Source organism: Urocitellus parryii, chromosome 9, assembly GCF_045843805.1.
Source record: "Urocitellus parryii isolate mUroPar1 chromosome 9, mUroPar1.hap1, whole genome shotgun sequence".
In the NCBI taxonomy this organism is placed as follows: Eukaryota; Metazoa; Chordata; class Mammalia; order Rodentia; family Sciuridae; genus Urocitellus; species Urocitellus parryii.
This window is the reverse complement of record NC_135539.1, coordinates 59960531-59977289: the sequence shown is the minus strand read 5'-3', so window position 1 is coordinate 59977289 and position 16759 is coordinate 59960531. Positions and strand designations below refer to the sequence as shown.

At 32.7% G+C, this 16759-nt stretch overlaps 1 protein-coding gene across 1 annotated transcript in view; it reads right to left on the bottom strand.

The window, feature by feature from the left end:
* Positions 1–4553: 4553 nt before the first annotated feature.
* Positions 4554–16759, bottom strand: part of Stam (signal transducing adaptor molecule) — a 63761-nt gene continuing 51555 nt past the window's right edge. The window contains exons 10-14 of the mRNA XM_026407746.2: positions 15686–15773; positions 14755–14809; positions 14088–14241; positions 11680–11855; positions 4554–6499 (exon numbers count right to left, since the gene is read on the bottom strand). Of these exons, the coding sequence (XP_026263531.2) occupies positions 6277–6499; positions 11680–11855; positions 14088–14241; positions 14755–14809; positions 15686–15773 (696 nt within the window). The 3' untranslated portion in view covers positions 4554–6276. The remainder of the gene's footprint in view (positions 6500–11679; positions 11856–14087; positions 14242–14754; positions 14810–15685; positions 15774–16759) is intronic.

Sequence of the window (16759 nt, the reverse complement as noted above, 5' to 3'; positions counted from 1 at the left end):
TTTCTCTAGTACACCTTCTTTCATGTCTACAAAGAAAAATATAATAACATGATTATCTCCCATTACCTTCATTAATAAGGACTTCTCTCCAGTATGAATTATCTGATGTTGAATGTAACTGTAAGCAAAGACTTTACCACACTGTTCACATTCATAGAGCTTCTGAGTTTGTTCATGTATTTGGAGATAAGTGGACTACTGAAGGCTTTAGCAAACTATTTGCATTCATAAACTTCTATTCAGAATTAGTTTCATTCATGTTGTCTAGTCAAATTGAAGACGGTGAAGGCTTTAAAACATTGTTTGCATTCATAGATCTTTTCTCAACTGAGTTCTTTCAAGGATTTTTAAGGGAAATAATAAGCAAAGGCTTTACCACATTGTTTATACCATAAGGCTTCTCTCCAGTGTAAATTCTTTCATATTTTTTGATGGTAAGCAGACTGAGAAAAAAGTGTTCCCACATTGTTTACATTCATAAGGCTTTACTCCAGTATGAACTTATTCTCATATTTGAAACTCTGTAAGGCTTTACTGCAATGTGGACATTCATAGGACTTTATAAGTTCTTTCATGCATGTGAAGGTAAGCAGAAGGAAAGAAGGCATTACTACATTGTTTACATGCATCAGACTTCTCACCAGTATAATGCACTTAAAGGTGATGGGAAAAAGGCTTTCCCACATTGTTTACATTCATAGGACTTCTCTCCTATGTGAATTCTGTCGTGTGTGACGTCTCATGTGTGACATTAACTGCAACAAGTGAAGGCTTTACCACATGTTTACATTCATGAGTCTGTTCATGTCTATGAAGGTAAGCGGAACTAGTGCAGGTTTTAGCATGTTGTATACATGCATACGGCTTCTCTCCAGTATTACTACATGCATGTTTAGAATAGAACTGAAAAAAAATGAACATTTTTCCCACTTATACATTTGTAAAGTCCATTTTCAGTGTACATAATCATCTATGTTTGAGTACTTGTAAAAAAAAATAATTTCCTGTGCGATTTAAACTTAAGCTTCTCTTCACATTTTCCACTTTCATGTGGTCTGTTTGTGTGTGCACCTTAGATTTTCCCCAGAATTTTTGTTCTGACCTGCAATGTTTTGGTCTTCCTATAGAAGCCAGGTTTCTGAAGACTTTCTATATTACGTGTAAGTAAACATTCATCTGGGAAGGATGCAGCAAAGACCATTCTTCCTAGATAAATTTCACAGTCATATATTAAAAGCCCAATGAATTCTAAAATATCCTATATATGGGGGTGGGGCTGTAGCTCAGCGGCAGAGCGCTTGCCTAGCATGCATGAGGCACTGGGTTCAATCCTCAGCACCACATCAAAAAACTAAATAAAGGCATTCTGTCCATCTACAACTACAAAAAAAAATTTCTTTAAAAAGCAAAAATTGCTATTAAAAATATCCCATATATGTATAGCTGCAGAGTTGCAGCTCTGCCTGACTCAAATTTAAAGGTTATGTACATTCCTTAGTAAACAACATGTCATTGTTTCTTCATTTTGGGATGACCTAGTGTCCTCCCTAGGGATCTCCTGACACCTGCAGCTTCCAGGAGACATAGGCTGCTCTGAGGCCACAGAAGTAGATGATGCAGAGCCTGGATCAACTTATTTATTTTGATACTGGGATTGAACCCTGGGAAGTTTAACTACTGAGCCACACCATCAGCTTTTATGTGAGACAGGGTCTCACCAAGTTTTTACGACCTCGTTAAGTTGTTGAGGCTGGCATAGAACTTGTGCTCCTCCTGCCTCATCCTCCCAAGTCACTAGGATTACAGGCAGCATTGTGCCCAGCTTGATTTTATATTCTTGATTACAACTTCTTCAGTCACTTTCACCAACTTCTTTGGTGTTGATCGTTCCTTTTAAAATTACAGAATATCAAAAGTACTTATGAAACTTTTTTTTAAGTTCTTTGGTTTAGAGAAAACCATATTCTATGTACATTTCACCAATTTTCCTATTTGATATGTTACCTACCTAACAGATAATACTATATGCAAAATTTAAAAAAAACACCTTCTCAACTCTTTAAAGTAGCAAGATATATAATCATCTTGAAGCTAAAAAACCTTACATATCCTGCCACCGAAACAATAGATTGCAAGTATTTATTATATATCTTTTTAAAAAGCCATTTAACCAATTGAAATAATTTAAGGTCCTAAACATTATTGTGACCTGTATGTGTTTCTACCTGGACTGTGGTTTATACATTTTACTCAGCTTGCTTTCAATTTGGTAACCAACTTGGAGAAAATTAAGTTACAATTAGAACTTTTAAAAAAGAAAGAACTTTCCCTCCCTTCTTAACAGAAGGTATAATTATAGATAAGTTTTAAAACAAACATGCTAAAACTTATGTATCCAAAAATATAGCCCTATAGTTGCTGACTGTACTTCTAAAATTACACAAAAGTCAGCTAGAGTAAGTCCAGTGGATGAATGAGCTGAGAAAAAACTGATTTAGGTTTGAACGAGAGAGGAGCCGTTTTGGAGAGGGGGATACAAACTTTCTTCAGTTACTCTGAACACAACTGAAAATGAAGAACAGAAAAACAACTATAGTGAGCTACAGTAATGTCAATGGCCTAAGGTTAGAGTCTATTATACAGCATATACAAATAATTTAAGGTTAACAATATTCATTTATGAGAACAGCTTCTGATATAATCATGAAAATATTAGTTTCATTATTTTGAACCATAAATCATATGGTTCTGATTGTTAACTCTTAGGAATATAGAATAGTCACTACAATGAAAATACAGCATCAAGTTAAATAACACCATAAAGAATAAAAGAAATAATGGTATATGTTCCTGTATATAAGTCATACACACTCACTTATACAGTTGGGACATCTGGTAATATTATAGAATTGTTAGGTTTCTTAGATGTGATATTAGGTTTAGGTTATATAGCAGTCTGTATGAGTATGGTTTACAATGTCAACAACTTGGCTAGCTACATAATAAAATATGGGGTGTGTGTGTACATTTGGACACATCCATATACATATACATATATAAATGTGTAAATATGTATATTTATACATGTATAAATATACATAAGAAAACAAGTTGCTAATGATTATAAAATCTAGATGAAGAATATTTAATTGTTCAAGGTATAATTCTCTCAAATCTTTTTGTAGGTCTAAAAATTCTCAACACAAAAAAATTGTTGGGAAAAGCACCATTCATAGTATTAGATATTTCAAAGGACCAATACAGTATTCCTACTCTTCTTCTAAAATAAAAGATAACTGAATGTAAGATCTAAGGGATATAAACAGTTAGTCAACAAAAACAAATAAATAAAAACCTGAAACCAAAAGCAAACCAAAAAAAATTGGGAAATGACACTAGAGTGAAAATTTTAAACTATAGTTTTGTTATTAATATTTAAAATGATACAACAAGAACTTATGGTTATTAGTATAACTGGTAAGCAAAACAAGGAAATAGAGAAGAAAATAGTGATTTTAATGCATATTAGATAAAAATTTGACCAATTATACCAATAAACCTCATTTTGGAAAACAATTTCTATAATTTTTATAGTTGCATAATTGAGCAGGTAGGGCACTGATTTGTCTTATACAAATGAAGCCTTGAACAAAAGATATTTTCAAGCTCAATTAGACTATCACATATAAAAGTCATATCTAACAGAAATGAATGGCAGTTAATGGTCTATTAACAATTTTAAATACAAAAACTAAGAGGTATAGAAAAGAAGTTCCAGAAGCATTTAAGATGAAGTGCATCTCTAGGCACATAAGATGGTCCCCCACTGAGAATCGAGAGATCATAGTGAAGGAAGACCACAGAGTTGGAAAAGACTGCATCATATTAAGGATATATTACCAAATAATTCCTACTAGGTTTAAGGTACTGATATTTTATCATATCCAATTAGCCATAGGGTCTGTTGGCTATTAATGCTACATAGTAACTGAATTGGATTTTTCCACTTAGTTGTTACTTTGGTGGAAACAAATCTCAAACTTTATAAAAAAAATAAACTGAAAAATAAATTTGTTTCACAGAAGTTTACATTAAAATTAGTTCATTTTATAAATAATTCTACCCCTTTAAAATAAAAACAGCTAGTAATAAAGATTTCTAGTGCAAAACACAAAGGTCTCAAACCAAAATCATTTGTGATCCTAGCTGGTCACTTCCTATTTCCACCTCTGTCATGTCATTTCAAAGATGGAAAAGCTAGTGCTTCCTTTTCATTGAAATTGTTTTTACCTGATATTTTCATTCTTAATAAATGAAAGGCACAAACAAATATAGTATGTTTTAAGTCCTCATCATCTAAATCTTCCTAAGCCTGATAACCAATAGGTAACAAATAATATATATATATATATATATATATATATATATATATATATTGAAATAGGATATTTTTTCATTTCATCATTCTTTGACTTTTATAGGATAAAAAGGATAGAGAATACTTAACAGATTTTGTAACACAAAGGATATCAAAATTAAAATGGGGAAAGAATACAGTTTTAAACAGGAATTCATCAAAGGAAAGAAAAATACAATGACTTGGGAAAAAGTTTATCAGTTAAATATAATATTCAAATTGAAATGAAAGAGATTATCTGTTTAACAAAGTTTATCAAAAGTAACTTATAAAAAATAGTTAAAGTGTGAAGTTGAAATTGAAAACTGAAAATTATTATTTGAGAGCAACACACTCTAAACTCAAACATACTACCAGAGTGAAACATTTAAGTTGAATATGATGCTTTCAATAGGAACCTGTAGAATTAATCATCATTAAAATTATATGCCAGTGATGGAGAAATTTGTCAACAAGCAAACAAACCAGTTACCTGATTGCAATAGTTTTAGTACAAATCCAATTTGCACTTATAGTATGAAAACTGTTAATTCATTAAATGTACTCAACAGGTATTTAAATAATATTGTTAAATTATAGTACTGTAAAACCAGTGAAGTTTTAAATATTTAAGATTAAAATGTCAGTGGAAACATTCCTTGTATGAATGTATTAAAAAATACTCCCAAATATAAAGCCAAAATTACTCATTAGAACTTTAAAAGACAGAAAATAACTAAAAACTCTAGTCTGAAAGGTAATAATAAATACATAAATTGTGAAGTAAAGCCAGGAATATAAAATTACTTTGAAACAGCTACTTATATCCATTTTAATGATGAATTCAAGGATACAATGTTAAAGACATATTTAAAAGTCTAGCAGTGGGGTAAGACAGGTGAATCAAACTTTGTTTGTATCCTAAATAATTACAAGAGACTTTGAAAATGTAGTGTTTTCTTTCCAGTTAAAAAATTTCTATCCATTGCCTCTATCTTTGGTGTCACTGCCACCAATATACACAGTATACAGCTTAGAAACCTAATTACTATCTTCAACTAGGAAAAAGTAAAACAACATTATTTCTTTAAAAATAAGATGTAAAGAATGTAATCCTACTTAATTTTGTCTCATGGTCCCACATATCTGAAATATCATGCCAAAAAGTAAAAGTCCAAAAGGGAACATCATCACTTGCTATAACTGCATCAAAAATTTAGCTACTGTACGCTGGTGTGATGACAGCCAGTAGTATGCAGAGGCTACAGAAAGACATAATTACACAAGTTTAGATCACAATTAGGAAAAGGAAGGTTCAGTTTAATGTGAAACTGAAACACAGACAACAATGACTTCACGTAAATATGCTACAACTTTGTTCTCTTGCAGTTTAAAAGGACAGTGTAAATATCTTAAATTTACACAAAACATTAGGAAACAAGGTAGTTGTTCATGATTAAAATAAAATAGCAATGTAAATTAATTTAACAGTGTTAAATATATTCACATGATCACCATTGTGATTCAAATGGCCACTAATAGAGTTACATATCAATATATGTACATAACATTTGCCACGACAGTTTTTGTTAAGTTTGACATTTTGCAGACCAGGTAATTTTACAAGACAAACTTGTGTCAACTCTTCATATTATGAAAGGAATCAAATATTGTTAAGTAGTTTCATTCCTCTGGTGGAGGGGTGACCCTCTAAAAAGTCCTTGCAAATTGAAGAGAGTTCTACCTTCTTGAATATTTGAACTTGTTGACCAAGATAGATTCCTATAAGCTGAGGATAAACAAATCTTAAGAATTAACGAATCTCATAACATTGTCAGTGGCATTTAGCAGATATCTGCTACAAACAGGAACACTGGGTCCTATAGCAGAGCCTTCTGAGAATATGGTTGCTGTGGCTGAGGCGGCTGATGGTTGCCTCCCGGTTGAGTCAGGGTTGACGATGTTAAATTGTAGTTTGGCATCTGGGACATATTAGTTCCTGCATTCTGGTATATAGTGACATCAGCAGTTGCAGCAGTAGCAGTGGGAGGAGGACTATATATTGAAGCCTGGTTGGGATATGTATTTCCTTGAACCATTGCACTGTGGAGGGAGAAAAACATCCAATTAGCCAACTACCAAAATATAGCCATTAAGAGATAAACAGTAAAGCCATTTGTTAAACACTCATTCATCTAAATTCTTAATTCTTTTTTTGTTGTTGTTGCACTTGAGCACAATGACTTTATTTATTTACTTATTTATTTGTTCATTCGTCCATTTGTTTGTTTATTTAATTATTTATTTATATGTGGTGCTGAGGATCAAACCCAGGGCCTCGCACATTCTAGGTGAGCACTCTACAGCTGAGCCCCCATTTAAATTCTTTTGATAACTGTTTATTAAACATTTGACACAGATGTCAGACATTATTATTTGAGGCACTGGGATGCTGTAGAATAAAAATAAATCACTACCATCATAGAGCTTCCACTCTAGCAGAAGCCAATGGGTTATAAGTGCTGTGAGAAGGAAGAGAGCCTGTTAGTAGGACTAAAAGTCCTGAAGCAAGTGATTCTAGTTTCTGTATGGTGGAAGAGAAAGGCCTTTCAGATAGAGCAACTGTTATGGTTTGGATATGTGGTGCTTTTCCTGTTTGAGACAATGCAAGAATGTCTTGAGGTCAATGATTAGATTATGAGAGTTGTGACCTGGTCAGTGGATTAGTCCACTGACATGGGTTAACTGGGTGGTAACTATAGGCAAGTGTGGTGTGACTGCAGGAGATAGGTCACAGGGGCATGCTTTTGGGGCTTATATTTTGTCCCTGGCGAGCACGGCTCCCTCTCTGCTTCTGTGTTGCCATGCCCTTCTGTCATGATGTTCTGCCTCATCTGGAACCAAAAACTAGGAAGTTGGCTATCTATGGATTGAGACCTCTGAAATCATGATCCAAAATAAACTTTTGCTTCTCTATATTGTTCTTGTCAGATCTTTTGGTCACAACGAGACAAAGCTGACTAAAACAGAAGTATTTAAACAAAGACCTAAAATAAGGAAGGGAAGGAGCCATATCAATTATCTAGGAAAAGTTTGTTTCAGGTAGAGAGAAAAGAAGCCTTTGAGGAGAGAAAACACCACACATGTTCAAGGAACAGCAAGGAGGACAAAGAGGCCTATGGCCAAGTAAGCACAGGTAAGAGTGATATATGATAGCAGAATTGAGGGGCCATAGCATATATAGTACCTAGAAGGCCACAAAGATTCTGGCTTATAATGAGATGGAGAGACATTGGTTGGTTTTGAGCAGGAGGGTGATGTGATATCACTTAGATTCACCCTGAAACTAGGATAGAAGCAAGAACAGTGGAGACTATTAGATTTTTCCAGGTGAGAGCTGACAGGCAGTCAAAGCCAGGGTGGAGAAGGAAGAAAAGGGCATTCACATATTTTGAAGATCATGTCATCAAAATATAATTATGGACAAAGTAACTGGGAATGCCTGAGGATAGGAGAGATAAATTTACAGTATTTATTTTATACTTAGTAAAAATAACTGGCAGAATGGCCATTCACTGAAGAGGAGAAGAATCAAGAATGGTTTTGAACATGTTAAGTGAGAAGTCTAGAAAATATACAAGAAAACATAATACATTAAGCAGTCAGATATTCAAGTCTGGAGTCCAGTGGAGAGGGTAAGAGTAGAAAAAACATTTGAGTGTCATCAAGCATATACATGGTGCTTAGAGTCACAGAGCTGAATGAGCTAACCTATAGAGTGTGGACAGAGAAAAAAGCAGTCCATCTGGTCAGCCCTACACATCTGAAAGATAAGAGGAGTAAGGCCAAAGAAACTGAGTAGTAGTAGCAATGAATAAAAGAAAACTAATTGTCATAATGGTCATGACCAACTATAATAGTATTTCAAAAAAGAGGAAATAATAAACTGTAAAATTGGGTACAAAAACAAAATTGACCCCATGATCTGGTGATATGGAAATCACTGGTGTTCCTAACAAGAATAATTCCAATGGACTATTGATAATGAAAGACTGATCGTTTCATTTCTCTTATTTTCTTAAAAATACAGAATAAAAGAAACCACCTATATACCACCCCACCACATTTATCAACTCTACCATTACCTATTCAGATCTGACTATCCGTATGTGAAACTGTTAATACAGAGTCTGACCCTATCAATTTTTAGTATCGCTATTAATGCCACCTCTGAAGGAATACATGTTCAACAGATGTTTTTTTGTAGAACATGTCATTGAAATATTAGCTGCCTTCCTGGCTGGGCTCATTTGTTTATTCTCTAGTTAATTCTTAGCTTACCTTCATTTTCACTAGGATACATTCCTTGATTTCCCACTTTTCTAGAATGGTTCCTCCTGTGTACCATCAGAGGACCCTGAATGTATAACTATCATTGTATATTCTCTGATAGTTTCCTTTTTACTTGTATGAATCCCTACTAACCTATAATATCTAAGAACTGGAACTGAGTCACATTGCACAGGACACAGTTTTATACAAGAACTTGCTAAATATTTGAAAAATAAATGTTTAAGTGTTAATTATGACAATTTCAGGTGCTATATTAAGCTAGTGAGGTGTATTTCTTTATTCCTTATAAAGGTTTCATAAAACTTTGAGTCAATTTAAGAATCTATGTATAAATGTACCATATATATATATACATACACATATAAATGTACTATATATATATACATACACACATATACATATATATACATAAATATACATACAAAAATGTGTTTGCCTAGTGTTTCAGTGTAGAAATAAGAAAAATGATAGCAGAGCAAATGTAATATAACAAAATTGGAATAAGTGAGGGTCAGGGTTAGAAGTCTACTTGCTTGAAGTGTGCTACATATTTGACTTGAGTTTTCTAGTTGCAAATTACGGACAATGAGAATTTTTTGTTGTTTTTGACAGGCAGGATTTATTTCTTTGTTTTCCTTGATCTTCAGTACACATCTAAAAAGACTTTTTTAAAATTTTTCTACAGATAATTTTGGTTTCAGAGTTCAGTTTTTCAGACTTCTGTCATTCTTGGGCAATCTTATTATTCATTGGAGAAGGTAGCACTGATTCAGTTCTCAAAAGTTACTTGTAGAGATGGTAGTATTTTAAAGTGATAGTAAATGACTTTATAAGGACAGCAAAGCTTGTTTATTTGCTGTTTTTAATTTGCTTCTCCTACCCTGAGGTTCAAGGACAAATCAGTGTATGTATGGCAGACATCTGACATATAAACATTACTTAGAGTTTCTTAATTTCAAAACACTTCCTATTTAGTAAAAGCAAACATAAAAATATGTAGTTTATATTACAATATAAGTTATAAATAAAGATATATGCACAGTTCCTTTAGGTGTTTAAAGAGGTGAATAAGTTTTCCAAGAAAATATACTCAAGTTGTGTTATTCTAGATCAGAAGGGGAAGAAAAAAGTAAGAAAGATGTTCGGACAATGGTGGAATGGAATGGCATGGTACCCATGGTATAGGAAAGATGGAAAGTGTGAAAGGCCTGATGTGTGCTGGGAATCACCCTGTTACTAACTGATTGAAGATACCCCTGGAGATACTGACAAGGATTGAAGAACATGTAGTCCTAGGAGCACGCTAAGCAGCTTAACTCTTAATACTGAGAAAGCTCATAAAGAACTTTTAAATGGAAATAGGATAGATGAATTTACAGAGGCAAGATTAGAAGCCAAAGAACCACGAAGATTAGGCAAGAAATTCTATAGTGTTTAACTGCAAGATATGATGATATTAATATGGAAGAGTTACTTAGGAAATTAGCAAATAATTTTATGTTGGATATTATGATAGGGGAACAGTGCTGAGCAGACATAAAATAAATATTGGGTGAATTGTAGAGTTTTGTTCCAGGATACTGGGTAGACAGTGAAACTTTAAATTGAAAGTAAGGAAGTACATAGTTAGAATAAATACAGTAAAAGCTAATATTCTTGAAATGTTTAGTATGTGCTAGTTTGCTATATGTATCACTCATTATTAGTTCATTACACTGTGATATATAGTTATATTACAGTAAGTCAAATTTTTTACACCAATAGGAACCACAATATTGCACTATCACAGTATAGAGGTCACGTGTGTTAAGCTCTGGAGCAGAAGGCCTGGCTTTGAATTGAAGTTAGTAGGATCTTAGAACCCTCTCCCCGTCTCAGTTTCCCATTTTATAAATGAGAAATACTAGTATAGCTTCGCCCTAAGTTATTACAAGAAGCAAATGAATCAATATATATAAAGCATAAAGTAGAGTGCTTGGCAGATACTAAACGTCCCATGCCTTCTTAAGTGACTCTGGAATACTAGATGTGACAATAGGATAATTCCTTAAAATTTCCAGGCTTCTCCAATATGTGACTCTTTGAGAATGAATATTACAATAGTGAGGGTAATACAGAGTATCTATAGACACTGATGGAAAGGTTTCTAGAAATTATGCTTGGGTCACCTAGAAATGTCTGTTACACAAGTCAGGATATCATGACTTGTAGACTACATGCTAGTAAACTCTTAAAGTTTATTTGTTTCAAGGGGAAGAATTCTGCTTAGATTCCCAATAAAGCAAGCACACACATAAAATACTTAAAAATTCATAATGATTTAACTACATGACTAAGAATATAAGTAAATGCCAAAAGAACTGGGCCTCTGTCATTGAATAATCAGTTAGCTATCTGCCTCAAGAACCACAGAGGCAAATCATGTTTTTCATCTTTTCTTTTCAAATGTGCACTCTCTTTAATGAAAATTAAATTCCAATATAATACAAAAATAAGGAAATATTTGCTTTCTTAAAGAGATAGCCCAGGGTGTATATTCCAAAACAATAACAGAATTTAGATTTTACGTAAAATTTGTGGGAAAATGATAAATTATAGTTACAAATCAGTTTTTTAAAATAAATTATCAAATATCATCATAGATTCAAAATCACAAAAATATTCCACTTATACGAATACAAAAAATACAAAACTACCCCCCAAATACAGAAGTTGAGTGAGTTATTCAGTCAATGGACTGGCTTGTAGCTAAAACTGTAGTATCAAATGGGTTCCTATAAAATCCACTCAACACCATAAATGGGGCTGTCTGGAAACACTGATGACCTCTATCTCAGATTTCTTATTCAGATCTATGCTTACTGATGATTGGAGGCAATTAAAGAATTTTAACAGCAAAATCACAAGTAATAGTCAATGTATCAAATTACTTTGAGTAAGAAGCCTGAGTCTGCTGACTAGATAGGGCCGGGTTTGCAGATGGTGGGACTGCTCCTTGGCTGAGAGAAGACAGTTGCTCTGGAGGAAGACTGTAGCTCTGGAGATGACTCATCTGGGCATTCCCTGCAACCAGGTAAGCACCACTCTGATGAGGCCCTGGATATACCTAGGATGGTTATTGAGAAAACATACTTGATTGTAAAACTTTCACACACATTCCAAACATTTTCTGAAGAAGCACTCAGCTACAAAAAGAACACATATTATTTCTCTGGAATCATGTTTTAAAAACTTACTTCTGTCAATAAGCATTTTATAAAAAACACTTTTTAGTGATGTGGACAGCTGAGGATTTTTGTTTTTAAACATTACCTGAACTTTTTATTGCAATACAGAAGCAATAAAGGAAATTACCTTGAAACTTTATACTAACATAATATTTCTATTTCATAGACTTAATATTTTGCATAATAATATGGAATCCAAAATGACATTTAGGAGGCACATTTTAGGAGACTACAATGCCATAAATTCTATTTATAATATAAATTTCCTAAACTGCAATTTATTGAACCTGGAGCAACTTAACTTTCTAAAACAAGGGTGAGCAAGTTAACTTTCTAAAGCAGGGGTCAGCATGTTTTCTTATAAAGGGCCAGGTAGCAAATATTTTAGGATTGTAGGTCATATGGCCTCTGTCACAACAACTACAATCTACAGGTATAGAATGTAGCTACAGACAATGAGAATAGCTATGTTTTAATGAAAGTTATCTAAAAAACAACAAACAAACAAACAACAACAAAAACAGGAGGCAGGCTGGATTCATTTGCTTACTACTATATCTAAAAAATTGTACTGTTTTTAGTCTAAAGAGATTGAAGTTTTTAAATACCAAAAGTCTTAAACATGGAATTATTAATATTCTATAATATTCACTTTTTAAAAGACAACTTCTGTCTTTGTAATAAAATTGTTACTATGTGGGCTGGGGTTATGGCTCAGTAGTGGAGTGCTCGCCTAGCACAGGTGAGGCACTGGGTTCTATCCTCAGCACCACATAAAAATAAATAAATAAATATATTAAGAATATTGTTACTATGTGTTAAATTAATATGACAACCACCAAGAGGCAAGGACAATAATCATCATGGACTTCTGTTAAGCCACAACACATACCATATCAGAATCCAAAAGGTCTTCATTATAAACATAGGTCTACCAGCTCCTATAACTATTTTACTTTTTTCTTTACATGATTTTTTTTTTTTTTTTTGGCCTGACTCAAACTAGTACTGAAGACCCTTGAGAAGATATCATCTAGCCTTATGTTTCTAGGGCTTGGCTGTTAGTGCTAGACCCTCATCTCAGAGAAAATGGCCCATTTAAAAAAAAAAATTCTGAACTAAGTTTGTGATAAATCTTTGTAAACAAAAAAGAATCTGGCTGATTATTCCTTATACCTGGAAATTGCTGAATTTATGGAAAAGGGGCTCTTAAACAGTTGCTTCAGATGAAAAGAAAAAAAAGGGGTCTACAGTGCATTATATGCATTTTATGTGAAAAAGGGGGAAATCCCTTTTAAGCAACTTTTTAAAAACATATGAAAATATTACATTTTGTTGGTTAACAGTTTTTCAATTCCATTTTTCCCATTGCATTTAAGTTTTCCTTTATGTGCTGCTAAAAGTCATTAGATATTTAAGAGAATTTTCCCATCTCTGAAAATGGTACATTTTAATTTGTGGGTTTTTAAAAAAAATACAATATTGAGATAATACATACAAAAGGCTGTACATATGTAGTGTACCCAATTTGAGGAGTTTGGCGATAAGTACATGCTTGTGAAATCATTACTATAATCTATGCAATGAACATCCAACAATCCAAAAGTTTCCTGGTACTCTCTATTATTTTTGTGAAAGAACACTTCGTATAATCAGGTCATTGTAAAATAAAAATAGTAGATACTCAGAAAAACTTAGTAATAATTAAAAATTTGACTCAATAAATTACAGTTTAAAAAAACTGATAAAACTACAGTTCTTAACCAAATCATTATATACAAAGTTTGAAAATATGTAGATATTAGGTCCTCAACTTTAAAGATTCTTATTCAATGGTCTAGAGTAGAACCAAAATAACTATTTAAAATAAAATAAAATAAAAAGATTGATGGCTGATTTTGCTGCCTATTGCTATATAAGAGCAATACAACTACTGGTATATTTAATATATTATAAATTGCATATATCGAGTAAAAAATTGTATTAAACTTTATTCTCACTCTAAACATTACTTTTAGAAAATTTCATATTTTACAAAAATACAGCTATTACAGCAATTTCAAATGCATTAGAAAAGTTAAAACAATATTCTTGAGCTTTTAAAAGCATACCTGAGAACCAGAAACACCAGATGACTGCATATAATACTGCTGATTCTGTAATTTTGCATACATGGAATACATGGGATCTTCATTCATTAATTTAGTATACAATGAAAGTGCCTCCATCACTTTAACATTAAGTTCTGAGAGTTCTGAATGTTTCCTGAAACATTACACAATAATTTGAAACATAACTGCTTACTTAAATGATAAAATATTCTAAACTATGACATATCAAAATAGCAAAAATTAATATTGGTAGACATTATTAAAGATTCAACCTATGTAAAATTATCTTGTATTTTAGTGCTAAGGCAACCAAAACTGTTTAAGATTTAGGTACTGTGCTGAGGGGAAATATAATTTATTACAATTGACGGTACCCTGAAATACTTAAGATTTCTCCAATTATTAATAAATGAATCATTTGTGGGCTCTGGTAATGCCAGGTAGGCTACTTAACTCTTATTTGTTTAAAAAAAAAAAAAGAATATAGGGAGAGTCAATTAAATCCTCACTTTTAAAAAGGGCAAATGAGTCCAATTCCCCACATCTAGTTGAAAACAACTGAATAAGGAATGGTTTCTGTGAAAGCAAATAGAGCTCACTCTGAAGTTTATAGAGACAGTTTTAAGGACAAATATACACAATACAGATATAGTCCATGTTCTTTTACCTATCAATATCTTCCAGCTTTTCATCAATGAGGGGTCCCATCTGGTGACACATTGCTAATATAACAAGATTTGAAGAAATAAGAAAATGTAATAAAAGAAACTGAACCATTGATACATAATTACAAAATTTTAATAATAAAAGATTTAATTTGGAGCAATAAACTTAATATTAATTAACGTTAGTCAACAGAATCCAAAACTCATTTTCTCAGAATATGACAGTGACAACTTAATCTATAAAACTAATCTCAAAATTAAGAATTTTTTCATTTCATAAAATTCTAGAATATTGAATTAAAAGTTTAATTTGGATAAAAAGTATGAGAATTCAAACTTCACCCAAGGTTTAAACTGCATTTTAAAGAGTCAGAGTAAAGCTGGGTTCAGTGGCATAAGCCTGAAATCCCAGTGATCCAGGAAGCCTGAGACAGGAGGATTGAATGTTTGAGGCCTGCTACAAAAACTTACAAAGACTTTTTTTTATTTTCACAAAAATAAAAATTCATACATACATAGAGCTGGGGATGCAGCTCAGTAATTCAGTGGTAGAGCACCAGTGGGTTCAATCTCCAGTACCACACCAAAAAAACAGTAAGACTGAGAAATGTTTTGTTTAAAATCATTCTTAAAAACCATTCTATAACTGTGCCAGGCAAGATGGTGTACAACTGTAATCCCAGTAGCTCAGGAGGCTTAGGCAGGAGGATGGTGAGTTCAAAGACAGCCTCAGCAACTTAGCAAGGCCCTAAGCAACTCAGTGAGACGCTGTCTCTAAATAAAATATAAGAAAGGGCTGGCAATGTGGCTCAGTAGTTGAGCGTCCCTGGACTCAAACCCCAGTACCAAAAAAATAAAAAATAAATCTATAACAGAACAATAGATAGAACCTCCAATTATTCTCTTTGCAAGGTAAACAGAAAACAGGTTTACCTTCTAGATGAAGTAGCTCTGGGAGATCTGGTTGATTATCACTGGGGTCAGTACTTTGCAACATCTGTAGCAACTGGTCCATTTTATCCTACAGGAATTAAATAGTTAATATAAAAAACAACTGAACTTTATGCAACATTATGTTTTCACTTCTTTAACTAGATAAGGGACATAAAACTTTCATCATTAAGTTATAGAAACTTCAATTTTGCTTTTATGTTTTAGTATCCCATGTATTATCTTTAATACCATGTGTAAACAGTTGAGCGCTATTCCTATGTATTTTAACAGATATTCTCTAAAATTAGAAGAAACAGAACCACATTTAAACTTAAATGTGTGAGTTCTTCAATCTTTTATATCATGATAGAGGATTTCACTTTGCTTTGTAGCTGCTGCAGCTTAGACACACAGGGCAGGTGTAATATCTCTCTCAAGATGGGTATTATGACTAACAACTCAAGTCATGAATACTTCACTCAGCTCTATTACAACTGTTCTTGTAAGCAGAGCTCTAAGGATTTATTTTGTGTTTTCCTTTTTTTACTTTTTTCCCCCTGACAATTTTATTCCTGATTCTTTTTTGTTAGTACAGTCTTCACCATTTCTCTAAAAGAACACTTTCCAAATTTTGTGCTCCTGTCTCCCCTAAAAGAATGCTAAACTATCTATAAATACATTTACATCTTTTAGAGATGATTTTTCATTTTCTTCACAAGTTTAAAATAATACAAAAGATGTGACTGCCAGGTCATTAAATATTGGCATCTCAAATAAAACAGTTCTGCTTTTACAGATATGCATTTAAAAAACAGTCTGGGGCTGGGGATGTGGCTCAGGGCTAAAGTGTTTTGCCTATGAAGCCCTAGATTAGATCCTCAGCACCACAAAGAATGAAAATAAAAATAAATAAATAAAACCATCTTTGTTAGGAATTTCAAATTGTTTATTTTTCTCTTTGAACTCATCAGATTTCCACTCAATTTTTTTGAAATTTTTTTTAGTTGTAGATGGACACAATACCTTTATTTTATTCATTTTTATTTTTATGTGGTGCTGAGGATCAAACCCAGT